The 16,448-nt window shown below is 55.9% G+C and overlaps 1 protein-coding gene across 2 annotated transcripts in view; it reads right to left on the bottom strand.

Annotated features, from left to right (window-relative positions):
* Positions 1–16,448, bottom strand: part of LOC133343533 (RNA-binding protein 20-like) — a 74,531-nt gene that overhangs the window by 14,809 nt on the left and 43,274 nt on the right. For both annotated transcript variants that reach the window (XM_061553206.1, XM_061553207.1), the window contains exons 2-6: positions 11,951–13,361; positions 11,646–11,707; positions 9,884–9,922; positions 9,419–9,465; positions 8,805–8,896 (exon numbers count right to left, since the gene is read on the bottom strand). In XM_061553206.1, the coding sequence (XP_061409190.1) occupies positions 8,805–8,896; positions 9,419–9,465; positions 9,884–9,922; positions 11,646–11,707; positions 11,951–13,361 (1,651 nt within the window). The remainder of the gene's footprint in view (positions 1–8,804; positions 8,897–9,418; positions 9,466–9,883; positions 9,923–11,645; positions 11,708–11,950; positions 13,362–16,448) is intronic.

The following is a 16,448-nucleotide window of genomic DNA, read 5'->3' as shown; positions in this document are numbered from 1 at the left end:
GCGAACGCGGCGATGACGGACCGATCGGTTTCCTTTATTTAACCCAGGTGAGAGCCCCCTGGGGGAGGGGGGGGGGGGCACGTGCGTCTATTCATAGGACCTCCTGGGTAAAAACCAGGGGCGCAGTGCGGTCGCCGTGGCCCCAGTGCTCGCTCGATGGCCACGCCGCCGCTAGCACTGTACAAACAGAGTCGTCAAACGGCACGAGGTCCCTGCCAAACTGTAGACAACTGCAGCACCAAGGTGGCCAGGGGCACGGGGGGGCAGAGGGGGGGGGGTTAGGGGAGGGTGAGGAAAGTGGCTTTGGCCAAGAGCTTAGTCCCCTGATCCTGGTCTCCCGAGATTCAGCCATTCGCAGCGGCGTAGCCATCCAGTGTGCAGGCGGTGCGACTGCGCCGGGGCTCACGGGCCCTGGCGCCGGTGGGAGGGCCCCGTTTCCTTCCTCGCACCTTGGGCCCACGTCATCCACGCTACACCACTGGCCGCTCGCATCCCGGGCCAGCGCCACGCGCACCCTCCACGCGCACGCACACGCAGCGCTCACTCTCTCCGTCTCTCTCTTTAACCCTCGCCCCAACTCCGACGTAACGACCGCGCCATAACTCACTCTTCATTAGTGGACACGACCCAAGACTTATTTAACGCAACGGGGGCCCGCGGCGCGAGGCCCGGGAATGCTCCCGGCCGCCGGCGGTTTCTGCCGCTTGCGCCGAGCGCGGCCCGGCTAATTCGGATCGCGGCGCGGGGGCCGCTCGCCGGTGGCGGAATGCGACGTATGGGTGGCAGCCTCTTAGCGGCGTCCCACGGCGGCCGCGGGGCACAGCTGTCACGCGTCAGCGGCACGCGCGGCCCGGCGACACGGGGATAATGATAGGGATGAAATACGCGGCGCGATAAGGAACCGGGTGGCTTTGCACGAGCGAGGACAAACGCGGTGATGGTTGCCTTTCCATCTGAACTTTCTATCCCTTTTATGAACCCAAGAATCAGGCTTTCAGCCAGCAGTGGACAGACAATGATTCTTGGTGGTAATGATGAGGATGATGAACGAGCTGGTTGTGAATGACTCTAGATTCAGTTGCTCCTTTCACGTCGGCGGAGACGTCACAAACTCTCAGCTCTGAGAGTTTGTTTGGAGACGTCACATGGGGGACACGAATCGTGGTCAAGTGGTGATCGTCCCAATACCACCACCACCACCAAGAAGCCCACTTGAGAGAGGTTTAATGCTCCTGGCTTAACCCCAACCATCAACCGAGCAACCAAGACCCCCCATATAGCATTAACAGACTGTTGTGGCAAGTGCTGTTAGCGAGCACTTACAAAGGCCGGCACGGCACACGAGGGGGCGGGTGGCCAGCATCACGCCCGGTCACCTTTGTCTCCCAAGCGGCGATGTTTACACACCACACCAGGAACTCATTTGAGGCTGAGTCTGCCTAGGGGAGGCCCAGGATCGCCACTGGTGATGCCCGTGACACAACGAGAGATGTTCATCGAATCAAGTAGAGCTTTGAGAACGGATTCATCGTCTCGTGAGGTGATGCCAATAGCACAATCTGGATAACATTTGGGGAACACTATATCCAACACATTTTCAAGCAAAAACTGGAAGCCTCGTAACGGTGTAGTGCGTAGCTCCAATCGTGCGCAGATGTGCATCGGTTGCCGTGCTGCAGTCCGCGAGGAGAGATGCGTCACTGGCGCGCCGCTCTCCGCACACCGCCCAATTCAGGCTGGCTCAGCAGACGTAAATTGGGGATCACGTTACTCAAATTGTTAATAAAAAAACTGCGGGATTTTAGCTCCGGTCGCAGCCCCTGAATGGCGACCGGCCGGGATCGCCGCAAGCGAGCGGATCGAGCGAGCGCCCCGGGACCCGAGGCTCCGCCAACAAGGAGACGTCAGCGTCCCGCACCGGCTCCCACAGTGCCGGCGTGACGTGTTTTCTGTTCGCTGTCATTGTTTCATTTTCACCTCCATGTAACTCATGTAAATGCCCTCTGCGCTGGGTCACATTACGCTTTATATTTAGCGATCCATCCCAGAGCCATTGAATGCACTGGGAGCTGAGCTATTTCGTGGCGGCTCAAGAATACTTTTTTCCTCCGGTGTAATTTATTAGCCTTGATACGGAATAATTAAATTATTTTTCTAATTCCGTCTCTCTCACCCTTCCCTCTCCACCCCTCCCCATCTCTCTAACTCCTCCGCAATTATTTCCATATCGCGGCTCGTAAATTATGGCCAATAGCAAACTATTCTGGCGCGACTCGTGCGTGAAAAAACCACGCCACGAGGGCGCAACGTGCCGGGCCGCTCTGAAGGCCGCGTGCAACGAGGAAAGGTCGCGGCTGCGTGGGCTTTCCTCACGTCGCATATTTGCGAGTCTGTCGCGGCCAACTATCAGCAGGGGTGAAGAGCTACGAGTCAGCGGCGTCACATCGTGCCGGCCGGCCGGCTTTTCCCCCTCCGCCGTCGGGCCGGCGATGCGAGACGTCGGGCGACGTGGAACGTGGAACCGCAACGCGGGCCGAGGGCGGCGTCGGGGAGAAGCGCGCGGAGCGACAGGAGTGCGGCAGCGTACAGCTGCCCCACGCCCCCACCGCCCCCACGGAGCAATCTTGTGGCAGCTCTCACAGACATAGCGCTCACAAAGCACAGAATGCCAGTGTATGAACATGAGAGTTAACGTACGGATTAACATCCACTGATGGGGTCTTGGTGACAATGCAAACTGCAGCTGTGCCAGTGTACGCACAATGTTGCACATTGCTGATGGGCTAAGTTCAGCGGAGGGTTGCGTGAGCTGCACATGGCCAACAATGACACTGCCGCGTGGCTCGGTGATTACGTACGAGCTGAACGAGAGTATAAACCAAATAACTTGGGGTTTGTTTAGGGTGGCCGAGTTCCACGAATTTGTATTAATTGACAACCCTCTAATGCCCCAGCACCGACGTGATACTAAACAGGTGGCTGGTCTTAAACAAAACATGACGTTTTCTTAATGTTTTGTTTAAGTTCCAGCATCTTGAGATGCGGTCACCATTGAGACGCCATGTGAGGAGAGCCGAGCCGCTGTCGATGATGTTGGACGTAATCTCCAGCGACACGACTTGGTACAATCAATGTCCAAAATCTTTCTTGGGCTTTTGAACGTTCCTCCTCCTCCTCCTGTGGTGTTGCCGATGAAACAATCAATCGGCACGTTCGCCCCCACGCCGTAACAACTCAATTCGATTAGCTCTGTCGCTGGGTGGTGGAGGGCTAGAGTTAAACATTGCCATTATACCTACACGCCAATTTAACCCCCAAAGAAACTAGTCACGAATCCAACCTCTTGTCAGATTAAGCATTTGCGAATTCTATTTTTAGGTTTTCTATTTCTCAAACGCGACAAACGGGCGTCGGGCAAAGAATAGAGCAGTGGACGTCTCAACGGCGTCGCAGCGGCAGCAGCGTCAAAGCGGGACGCGTACAGAAGCACCGCGGCAAAGGCATCACAAGACGTGGAGGGATATCACGATGGGGATCGGCGGCTTTACCACCCCCCGCCGCCCCCCGCCGCGTCGGCACGCAGGAGTACGCACGGCCAGCAGCCGTGCGCCACGGGAATGACCGCACCGGCCAGGGCGAGGCGGGGAGAGGAACAACTGCGTTCCGTTAGCCAGGGGGAGAGGCTCCTGCGGAGGAGGCATGCGTACTAATTTCCCGCAGGATGTTCCGACGCCGTGCGTTGCGTTTTCACTTTCATTTCCCAGGTTTCCCGTGAAACGGTAGACCTTTTCTCCACAGGGTCCCGTGTTCATCGTTATCAGCCACGGTCAATCCACTGCTGGATGAAGGCATCTCCCGAAGCTGCCACCGCCACCTCTTCCAACAATCCTGCGATGTAATAATCCACCTGGCACCCGCTGCTCACGAGCCGCTGGGCGGCCTCTCACCAGTCGGTTCCAAGTGAGGACCAACTGCCCCCCACATCGATCCTTGCTTTTTGTTTGTTTAGATTGTTGTCCTTCCCCCACACCTCCGATAAGCATGGTTGGCTACGTCTGGCGCAAAATAAGTCCAACATACATACATAGAATACCGCTACCTGGGCTCGCTAACCGTGCGGAGAGTGCACGTCACCTCTTCGGGAGGGCGGCAGCGACAAGGATCTTAATTTGTTTCCCCGACTCGGGCTTCTGAATTCTCAGGATTCTCCACTTTCCTCTGACAGCAAAAAAAAACACACAGACAAAATGTAACCGGTATTGGTTCAAACGTCGCAATGCTGAAATATTCCCTGCAACTTACTCGGTTCCGATTACCCACAGCAATACCAAACCCCCTCGTGTGTCTCGAGACTCAGCGAGGCTTTCCTGGGTAAACAAGCTTCGTAATAATAATAATAATCACTATTATTATAACGAAAACAACACCACCATCACCACCGCGCTGAACCCTAACCCCCACGCTCCCGCGGCACAGGGCAAAAGTCCGGTCAACGATCGCGCGCACGAGAAGAAGGCCTCTGAGATTTCAAAGGTCCACGAGAGCGAGCGAGCGAACCAGCCAGCCAGCGAGCCAGCGAGCATCACGTGCACGCGCGCGCGCGCCCTTTAAACGCCGATGGCCCATCGCCCTGTGTTATCAACAAGTCAAGTCCCCAGACGGGCAGCCGTCTATTTTGAGCGTGTTTTTCATTTCACAAATGGATGACCTACTGGACTCGCGGTTGGAGGGGGGAAAAAAGAATCGGAACAAAAATTGCAAATTGCACGTGAACCCCAGTTCTGCATTCCCCTCTGCGCCCCCCCCCCCCCGCCCTCAGTAAAAAGCACCGTACGTGGCAAAGCACGCGTCAAACAATTAGCCGCCGATCAAAAATACTTCCAATCTTCTCGGGAAATTCAGCTTCCATCTCTATAATAGAGGTTTTCTGGTTAGATTGCGTGATTATAAATGCGTCGTTAAACCCGCCACCACCCGACACAGCCACTTAATAAGGTTTGTCACGTTAACAAAACGTGCCAATTCGTGACTAGTTCAGCACACCGGTGTGTTGGACAGTAAACCCATGACGTTTCGCCGATTATTGCAACTAGCCTCATCAGGCGACAGCCAGAGTTGTGAAGACATCCTCCTGTTTCGGTCTCAGATAGAGGGATACACGTGATGTCGTCACTCGAAGAGAAGAGCCTCCATCTACATTATCATGCAACGGCATGACAACCATCCCGGCGTAACGGGCTGCATGGACGGGCGTTTAACACGCGCGCGTGAGACGACGCCCAGGAGGTTGAGACCCGTCCAGCATTTGCTCGCTCAGACAAATGCTGCACAGCATTGGTCTGGTGAGTCAGCAGGCCAAAGGCCTTGGCGTACGCCTCCCATGTGGCGATCTCACACTGCAGTGACTCAGAGACTCACACAGAGACCCACAGACTCACGTTGAGACCATTAGACTCGCACGGAGACCCAAAATCATTTGGAGACCCACAGCCTCACAAAACAACCGTTGATAATTTTTTTTTACCCTTTTATCTGGCAACAAAACTAACACCTTTTTTTAACAAGGAGTCATGTTTGCATTGACCACAATACCTGCGGTTGGAATGCAAAAAAAACACAACTCTGATAATGTATGCACTGTCCTTGAAATTGATTGGTCCACACCCAAGACAGCTTTTCTTAGAGCCGTAGTCTCACATGGTGTTGGACCAGATAACGCCAAAAGGCGCACAACTCAAAGACAATGCACCATCAGAGTATGAGAGCTCGGGGGTAAGCATTTACACCATTGGAACCTCCTTTTGCCAGTAACAAAATATGATCATTGGTTTTTTACCAATTAGGTGTCAGTTTTGTTGCCAGATAAAAGGGTAAAAACCCATTACCATATGTTGCTACTGGCCAAGGAGGTTACAATGGTGAACAACCATTGACTCAAATAGAGACCACTAGACTCGTATACAGTTCACCGTAGTCCACCGCAATGTGGCTGCACATAGACGCACACTCTCACATAGAGACCCACAGCCTCACATTGAGACCATTTGACTCAGATAGACCCCCACGAACTCATATGGAGACCATTAGATTCGCAGATACCCACGGCCTCACATTGAGACCATTAGACTCACAAAGAGACCGACAGACTAATTTGGTGACCCACAGCCCCACATAGACAACCATTGACTCTCACATAGAGACCACAGTTCACAGTAGTTCACCGCAATGTGGATGTACATAAACCCACAAAGTTCACTGCGGTACGTGATTCACGGTGCGTTCGCCGTTCTCGCGGCCGCGTGCCGGGCGCCGTGCGATCGTCAAACGCGACGTGGACGTTCGGCAGCTGCGGAGAAGCGCCGAGCCGAGCGCTCGAGTCGGAACCGACATCAAAGAATTGTGAGCGACGCGGCACAAAGAGAAGAGTCGCGGTGTCCCGACTGCCACTTATTTATATGTTTGCCAACGGCGCCCGCGCCAAAATATTAAAGTCACGCGAGAGGCGTCTCAGTGTCCCATTGGCTCCGGGGCGATGTGGCAACGATGCGACGTCCGTGCTGACGTGGCGTACGCGCGGAGCCCGGGTGGTTCAAAGGCGCGAGGATTAAAGCGGGTTCTCAAGCGTCGGCGAGTTAATGGATCACCAATGACGGATGAAATTAAACGCGCCGTGTAAATTTAGTGCGTTCCCCCCCGACGGGGCCCAGAGTGCTCGCGAGGCACAGAGGCACGCAACGGGGCTGCTCATTGGTCTAGGTTAAGGTAGGCCCTCCCGGGATGTCAGGGGGAGGCTTCTAATGTCGCTTGCGGGTCCTTTTATTTCAATTGATAGCAGCTCCCAAGAGAGGACATGCTGGCCAGCTGCCCGAATGCTGACAGCGTTGAAATATTTATCATCGGCCGTGATAAATCAACCACTGGATGAAGGGCCTCCCCAAGTTGCCGCCATCGATCACGACCTTGCGATGCGACCGTGGCCGCTGTGCGCACGAGCGGATCTCACCGGCCCCGCATCGGCGGTGGATGTCCTCTCAAACGCACTCCATCCTTCGGCTGCCACTCCGGCGTTAGTCTCGACCACGGGCCATCGTCTCTGCCCAACTCCACTTAATTTTCTTCACAGGCAATATGATTCTATCAACTTGCACATGTTCTCTCATTCACGTTTTCCTATTTCTGTCTCTCAGTGTAATTCCAGTGTCCTTGAGCTGATTCTAAATTAAACAGATGACGTGGAGGAATATTATTTGGGTCTTTCGGTAAAGCCATGTATACAGACGTTTCGATCGCAACACAAGCAATCGTCATCAGGTGATGTTAGCCTGTCGGAAATTGGGCTGAACTTGCAAATCAGGTTATCTTTGCGTTTAGCTGACATTGAGGTGGCTGAAGAAGCTGTCATGTTATCTACGTGGTCCCAATCAGATGTAGACATTTTTCTGTCAATGTTAAGTGTGATTGCAAGAGTCTTGTCTAAATTGTCTCGTTCAAATCGGAGCCATCTTATTCTCTATGAGCCGCCTCAATATCAGCTAAATGCAAAGATAACCTGATTTGCAAGTTCAACCTCCTGTCCAAGAAGAAGCCAGATCCACATATTAAAAAGTTAGACAGTGACAAGGTTGTTATCAATCAGAGCAACAGCCCAATTTCCGACAGCCTAAAATCACCTGATGACGATTGCTTGTGTTGCGATCGAAACGTCTATCTACGTGGCTTTACCGAAAGACCCAAAGAATATTAATTCCTGCAGTCACGACAGCTTTAAGTCAAGACGTGGAGGAAGAGAAGTCGTGGTGGTGGTGGTGGTGAGCGTGACTCTTGCGCCCAAACTCTTCCGCTGTACCCTTCAGAGGCCTCCTAGGGAATCCTCCACGAAATGGCTTCAAGTTTCCCGGAGATTGAACGCCAGGGACATTTTCTCCCAGCGGTCGACAGCGTCAAAACAGAAAGGGCACGTGTGAGGCCACGGGGTCAGGGGTCACGGGGAGGGGGCAGGAGTCACGTCAACAGCCGGCCATTCTCCACACGAATGTGCGCACGCACGCCGAGTCCAATCGTGGTAACGGGTCCGTGCGTGAAGACCACACACATCTCCCAGAGAGTGAAGCGTCACACATCCGTACACACCGCGTATAGATCTGTAGAGATCCTTACAACTCCTTATGAACAATAAAATGTGGAACGAGGTTATGGATGCAGTTTAAAAAAAAAACACGTCTTAAACGCCCACGAGGACTTGGCACCGCAACTCGACAGCAGCGGCACCCGCCATCCGATCCCCGCGACCGTCATGCGCTCACCGACCACTGCCCAAATATGTCCGCGTGCTGATTATGTAACGACCCGGGGATCGCCTCGCTAATAGGGGCGTGGGGCGTGTCTCGTGCAGAGCATAGGTGAGCGGCGGCATCGCGATCGGGGGGGTCGGGGGGTCACCTGCCGGTGGTGGCACAGCGTGGTTGGTTGTCATGCACCTCGGTGCTAGGAATTAAATGGGTTCCCGTCCCCCCCGCCCCGCCATCCCCGATCCAATTTCACTTCCTCTTCAGAGTTTGCCTCCAGCCCGTAGGCCCCGGTGCAGTTGCGCTGCCCGCACACGCGATGGCTTACGCCTCCGGCCTCCTCTGCACGGAGGGGAGCAGCGCAAGGGGTTCATTTGTCACTGTGAGCGGCAGGTCTTTCACATGCAAGTTTTTTTGTGTAACCGGGTCACAGCTTACGGACGGGGAAAACAACCGCCGCACCAGGTCGGGAGTGCACGTGTGCGTGAGTGCGCGTGTGCGTGAGTGCAGGTGCCGCACCTGCTGTGCCGGTGTGGGGGGAGCGCCGGGGGGGAGGCTGGGGAGCGCGGCAAAGCCACCAAACGCCGGTGAGGCGCCGCTGGGCCCGTCAACTGCAGAAGGCAACGCAAAATTACGCTCACAATCAGACAAAAAAATTACTTACGTCCGTTTGTCAATCCAGTGCTGGATGAACGCCTCATCATGCCGCATTGGTCGTGGGGGTTGTTTGACCATACTTCACCGCTTTGGTCAGGACGGGTTAGTGAAGTTTGGGTCTCAGGACCGATTCGGATATCACTGTGCCCACCGATGTTAGCCGGGAATCGAACTCAGGTGGCCGTGTTTACGGTGCGGCGCGACAACGCTGTGCCATCGGTCCCCAACCGGTTCAACGATGTAAAACATTCGCTAATTAATCTTTCCGACATTAAGTCTGCCGCGCACGAGCGCGCGTCTTCACGCGTCGTTTGTATCGCACGCGACGTGAATAACCCACGACAACAAAACGCGCACACACACACACAGGAAGGCCATAACATGTTGGGCAGCGAAACTCGCAGAGCGCATGCGGCCCTGCCCCGAGCCAACGCGTCGCTCGGGGCGTTCGCAGCACCGGTGAATCGCGGCCTCACCAGACGGGCTGGGACCGTTGCCTGGCAACCCAAACTGCGGCGGGGACCTGCCGGGAGCAGACACACCTGTTAAAGAGTCCCGCAGGGCCAGTTGGCAAAGCTTGGCACGCTACCAGCCCGTATACCACCACCACCCACCGCCGCCCTCCCAAAAAAAATTATGTTCGTCACGCGGCTGGGTCGCCACGGCCCCCAACCGCCGTCGCAAAAACATTTATGCCGCGTTGCAGCTCCAACGCTACCCGCCACCGTGCGACGGGAAATGATTCGTAAGGTTCCGCCCGTGTTAAAAGAAACGGCGCGTGTGCGCACGTACGCACAGACGCACCAACCGATAGACAGATAGAGGGACAGACAGATAGCCGGTACAGACAGAGGGAAGAGAAGGACGGAGACGCATGAACACAAGACGCACGGACGCGCACACACACACGTGACCACACGGACGGACGAACGGAGACCGACCTGTGCAAGCTGTCTGCTGCCGGCCTCCAGGTAGGGAATCTGGAACCACGAGCAACACAACGAGCATCAAGGGCAGCGGCATGTCACCGTGGTCAATGCCGTTCATGTCACCGCACCTCAACATCTCTTCCTTTCTTCTGCCAGGTTCCAACCATTGGTCACCACCCTCTCGGTTTCCGGAAATCTGTATTTAAAAAAAGGTTTGACCCTTTCTGGCAATAAAACAGGTGTTCAAATGCTCCAACACCAAATCGATATCTTTTGCAAGGCATGCAGTCTGCATTAACCACACATACTTGTGGCAAAACATGCAAACAAACATCCTCTGATAAATAGATGACATTGTCTTAAAAACTGATTGGCCTACACCAGAGACAGCCTTAAATCTTGACTTAAAGCTTTCGTGACTGCAGGAATTCATACTCTCTGGGTCTTTCGGTAAAGTCACATAGTTAGTATAGAGATAGCCTTGTTTACGGCCTTGTCTCTCCAGTGTTAGACCACAGAACGCCAAGAGGCAAACAATACAAAGACAACACTTACAGCTCAGCTCGAGCAGTTACATCTATGGGACATTTTTGCCAGTGTAGTGTCTCGAAATTACAACTACAAAAGCATCAAAAATTAATAAAAAAATATTGTTTTAAATCATGTTTAAGAATAGGTTTAACCCTTTCTGACAATAAAATAGGTGTTAAGATGTTTCAAACACAAAACATATATACCTTTTGCAAGGTATCTTCACACCTGTTTTATTGCCAGAAAGGTTTAAACATATTCTTAATTTTCATCACTTGTGACACTGGCAAAAAAAGGTCGCCGACCCCCGGGTGAACGTTCGTTCAACTTAAATGCTTCACAGGCACTTTGCACTCAGTTCTTGCTGTAACCCAGGTCTCCCTCCCTTGTGAAATACGTAATGCTGTTTTCATGCGTCTCAACGGGTTCATCTCAACTCCTGGTTAAAAAAAGGAGGTAGGAACAACAAGACCGATGCTTGTCCCAGGAACATGCCCTCCTCCTGTCTGCACATGTGCTTTGTCACAACAGAGAAATTGACACCGGTGGTGGCCGCACTGGTGGTGGTGGCAATGGTGGTGGTGACGATGGGTGGGGAGCGGTCGTGTAGCGGTTAGCGCGCTGCGCTATGAACCCAGCGACCCGGGTTCGATTCCCGCTCACGGCCAACACCAGTGACGATTATCTGAATCGGTCCTGGGCCTTCCCTAGGTCGACTCAGCCTGAAATGAGTACCCGGTGTGGTGTGTAAACATCGCCACTGGGGAGACAAAGGCGGTCTGGCGTGGTGCTGGCCACCCACCCCCTTGTGTACCGTTCCGACCTTCATAGGTGCTCGCTAAAAGCACTTGCCCCTACAGTCTGTTAAGGCTATACGGGGGATCTTTGTCTTTGGTGACGATGATCGTGATTGTAATGGATGGTGGCGGCGGTGGTGGTGGTGGCGGCGGTGGCAGTGGTGACGATGGTGGTGATTGTAGTGGATGGTGATGGTGGTGGCGGCGTCGGCGGTGGTGACGATGTTGGTCATTGTAATGGATGGTGGTGGTGACGGTGGTGGTGGTGGTGGTGACGGTGGTGGTGACGGTGGTGGTGGCTGTGGTGACGATGATGGTGGTGATTGTAGTGGATGGTGATGGTGGTGGTGGCAGTGGTGGTGGTGGTCGTGTTAGCAGTGGTGGTCGTGGTTGCAGTGGTGGCGATTGTGGTGGATGGTGGTGGTGGTGGCTGCTCCGGGACTCACCGCAAGGCGAACACACGGCACTTGCTCTTGTGCTTCTTGCCAGTGATGTGCTGCCGCCAACCCTGCCGTGGGCACACACACAAGACAACGATCCCCCACGTAGCCTACACACATGGTTAGGGCAAGTGTGGTTAGCGAGCACCTATTGAGGTCGTAGCGAACGGGGGGGGGGGAGCGGGGGGGGGGGAGCGGGGGGGGGAGCAGGGGGGGATCAAGGAGGGGGGAGCAGGGGGGGGGAGCAGGGGGGGAGGGGAGCAGGGGGGGGGAGCAGGGGGGGGTGGAGACACGCAGCGCGGATACCGCACCTTGTCGCACAGCAGCCGCACGCCGCAGACGGCACACGTGCGGGGGAAGGCGGCGGCCGGGAGGCCCAGGAAGTCCTCCGCCTCCTCCGCGGTGGGCTCCGTGCGGCCCAGCCTCTCCCAGCCGAGCGCCGCGGGCCCCCTCGCCCCTGCCGGGGGCCGCACCGCGTCGCTGCGGCCCATGCGGCTCGCGCAGCCCGAGCCGGAACCCGTGGCGGAGCCGGAGCCCGAGCCGCAGCTCTTGACCGAGTCGGTTTCGCTCGGCGGCGCGAACTCGCAGGAGCCGGGCAGGGCCCACTCGCGGGCATCCTCGTAGCCGTCGCTCGTGGGCTCCTCCGGGTTGTACACCTCCAGCAGCTCCTTGCAGGAGAACGACGAGGTGCCTGCGTACAGGACGTGGCCGAGTCCGTCTCCGTCGGGGACGTCCACGCGGTACGGCACCAGCGATCCGCTCCGACCCTCGCCGATCCTCCTCGTACGTTCGTCGTTGTGGTTGGCGATGGTGGTGGTGGCGAACCCGTTGTCTCGCTTGCGCGATTGGATTTCCTGCAGGATCCGGGGCAGGTTGTGCGGCGTGAGCTCCTCGTCAGGGTAGGCCGCCAGGTGCCCAAGGTCCTCTGACGAGAGGCCGAAGGTGGCCAGGATGTTGGATGCGCGCTCCTCCGACATGCCCTGCCGCTGGCCAGACCTGGCCCAGGTCGGGCCCTGATGCTGCTGCTGCTGCCCGTTGTGCGATGGTGGCGTCGGTTGCAACTTTGATCCTTGCGAGATCGGCTCCCTGCTGAAATGCGGCAGGTTTTGCTGCTGCCTGGAGCTGCGCCCAGACGAAGACGAATTTAGCGACATCATCATCGTCGTCGTCGTCGTCATTCTCCCGCCGGCTGCCGCCGCGGAGGATGCGGGCAGCACCGCTGAGTTCCCCGCCGGGCGGAAGTGGCTTTGAGCGTGGTGCTGGGAGTTCCATGTGCCGGGCGCGCTGCCACCACCGCCGCCGCCACCACCACCACCGCCAGCCAGCGCCGAGCGGCTGCCGGCGTCGCGCGGGAACTGCGGCGTCGCCGTGGCCGCTTCGTTGCCCACGAACGGGAACCCGGGGCCTCCCGTGTGGGCCACGTGCGGGCTGCGTGGGCCGTCGGGGCCCTGCTGGAAGAGGCCGCAGAACGGGGCGGCGGTGGGCCGCGCGGGGTGGCCTGACATGCCGATAGCCGTGAACAGCAACTGGTTGATGACGGCCAGGAGGGCGGGAGCGGCACCCGGCACGGCGGCCGCGGGGAACACGGAGGCCTGGAGCGTGCGCTGGGCCGCGAGCTGGGCCTGCACGAGGAAGAGCTGCAGGGCCAAGGGCCCGCTGGGCCCGAACGACGGGGTCAAGGAGACCGGGCCGGCACCGGCGGAGCAAGGGAACTTGTTAATCCTGCAAGGCGCCAGGGACATAGGGCGGAGGAGGAGTGGGATGGGTTGTGGTTATGGGGTGGTTAAGGGTTAGGGTTTAGAGTTGTGGTGGGTTGCAGTTACGTGGGATGATGATGATGATGGGGTCCGTGGGAGCGGTCGTGCCAGGGGACGGGTGTTAATTTAGGATGGAGGATTTGAGTCGTGTGGATTAGGGGAAAGGTTAGGGTTGGGTGGTGTTAATGAGCAGGGTCGGGAGGCAAAGCAAAAGATGAAAAGATTAGAAACAAATCTACAAATCGGGGCGTACATTTTCCATTAACGTCACCGTTTTTAAATTGGAACAAAATGGCCCAGTTGGCTTCTGGTCAACAAGAGAGCATTCATTTCCGTTGAAGAGAGATTCACCAAGCATTTTAATGTTACTTGCACGTTGGGACCTTTGTGATTCCACCACATCAGTCGTGGGCAATTCGAGAACCATTACACAGTCCCATAAACGACGTCGAGCTGGCATCACAACGACACTCGCTGGGTTTCCACGCACACGTGGGAAAAAGAACTCAACTAATATATGGATGAAATGTCCCCGATTTAACGGAACTAAGTTGGAGTGTGTTTGTTCTCCCTCAGTTCTGCGTGGGTTTGCTCCGGGTTCTCCGGTTTCCTCCCATAGCTAAACACCCACAGAGATGTAACCGGTATGGGCCAAACATCCCCATGCGGAACAAATAACAAATACCGACACGTTACTTTGCGTGGCTCTCCTGGGTGAACGAGCGTGACAGTAACGATGAGTAACGTTTAAACTAAGACTAAACAATTTTGTCATTAACCAGCTAAGGCCCACTGAGCTGTATAGCTCTTTTTCAGAAGCCACCTGGCCACAAATGATAGCTCAACGAAGCGGCTTGTCACGTGGACATTTATAGCTGCCAAATACTATGAACGCATGTTTCTAAATGTGGAGGGAAAAAAAACGGAGGCACAAGAGAGAAATCCACGTGACCACGGGGAAAGAGAGACACGCAAACTCCGAATATCTGGGCTGCGGAGACCAGAGACAAACCATGGACCACGGAGGCCGGCACTGCCCGCTATGTCTACTCGCGGGCAACATCGCAGACAACCACAACCACATCACCCGCAACATCCACAACATCACCACTGCCGCCAGCACACGGCTCAACAACCTCGACATGAACAGAGAAGCGATAAAGGCACCCCCCACTTTAAAGAACGAGGTTCGTAACTCGCCATTTTCGCGTCCTGCTTGTAACCGCGATCGGACAGAGTCCACCACCTACCGCAGCACGTTTTTGACTCAAACCTCGAATCGCTCGACCCATACTCTGCAGCACATCCATGCGCTCGCGTCGCAGACCGCGAGTGAGGCTAACGGGCGACTCTTGTCTGGAAAAATCGTACTGGTGAATTCATTCCAACGCACTGGTGTTCGAACAAATGGCACTCGCGTTCAAATACAAAACAGCAAAATAGGAAATCTGGCACCTGTGTTTTTATTCAAATCGTTAATAATGAGAAAACAATTAATTGGTACCTTCAGCACCCAGCTCCCGGCACGTGTGTGGGGCACACACATTTAGGCGACTGAGTCACGGTGAGGGGGTGCGGGGCGGGGGTGAACGGGGGGACCACTCAGAACCAGCGTCCCCAGCGGTGATCGTGGGCCGAGCACCGGGATTAGCTGTTGCTAATTTGATGGTAGGAGAGAGCGCCTTCGTCTCGCTCTGCATCTGATTCCTCTCCAGGGCGGTGTCGGCGGCGGCGGCGGCTCGCGTTTCCCCGCCTCTCCGCGCCGACTCGCGCGCCAAGAGCCGCGACGGCGACCGCGGGGGGACGAGGAGCGGCGGAGTCGGGACCCTGACCGTGCCCTGACCCGGGGCGACGGTCACCACCCGCGCTGCCAGCGCTCATTGCTTAGCTTCACCCCCCCACCCCCCCGCGCGCTAGGAGCTGCAAGACGCGACGCTCCATTCCGCGCACGCGGCGAACGGCCGAGCGATATTTGCACAACGAGCGCCAAGTACGATCAATGGACACGTAGGGCCCTTTGTCAATCCACACTGCTGGATGAAGGCTTCCACGTGACGTACGCGTCGCGGGGGCTGCTTGGCCATACTTCACCACGCTGGTCAGTGCGGACCGGTGAAAGTGAGGGGAGGGGGGCGGGAGGTGAAAACCTGGTCACAGTTCAGAGATCACGTGTCGCTGACAGCTGTATTTGAACGGAGGTCAATTGGTAAGCTTGGAAAGGATGTGCCGTGGTGGCTCTCGTGGGAGCACAGATGTCCAGTACAACTTTTGAGTTTGCTACACTGCCCACCGCATAACATCGTGAACTATGACGCTCGCGATGCGTGAGAGTTGCCCTTCCAAGCACGATCACGACCAGGTGTCAACCCTCGCTTGCTTACAAAGCTCTGACGAGGTCGGGCACATTCGAGGCAAAGTGGTCACGGGAACAAGTCACGCCCCCGCCCCCCTCCATGACAGGGTGTTCACGTACAACCGGTGCATCTCCCAACAACAACAACAACGACAAAGATCGCGAAATCTCAAATAGAAAACAACAACAAGGTGCTGCCACGGGGTTCGCTGCCGAGGGCCACCGCTCACAAACACCGCCGGGGGGAGGTGGGGGGCTCCATTGGCGATGCGATGCCGTCACCGCCGCCAAAATAAAACGCCATCGCTGCTGCTCAACAACACAAATGTCACCTCCCTTCACAGTCCTCAGCCCAATGGCAGCAGCAGATCCCTGGCTCAAGCTCCCTCCATCCCATCCAATCTTGAGCTTTCACTGCTCACCCATCACCCACCACTTCCTTTGGGACGGTAAGCAGCACTTACTCCTGCCTCTTGTCCTCCGTCCCCACATCCTGCCTTGCTCAGCCTCCTCCATCCAGCTGTCACCTCTGGGAATGTACCCGACCAACATATTTAGCCGTTTGTCTCTGTTGCCTTTAGCATCCACTGCGTCTAATCAACACACTGGTGCCATCAGCGCCACTGCACACGGCGTTGGTGTACGGTGCTTTTTCTGGAATATTTTGCTGTCTTTTCCTGGATTTTCTGTTTGCACATA

This window comes from Lethenteron reissneri, chromosome 17, assembly GCF_015708825.2.
Source record: "Lethenteron reissneri isolate LAM-NWPU_2019-01 chromosome 17, ASM1570882v1, whole genome shotgun sequence".
Taxonomy (NCBI): Eukaryota; Metazoa; Chordata; class Hyperoartia; order Petromyzontiformes; family Petromyzontidae; genus Lethenteron; species Lethenteron reissneri.
This window is presented reverse-complemented; position numbering and strand designations above follow the sequence as displayed.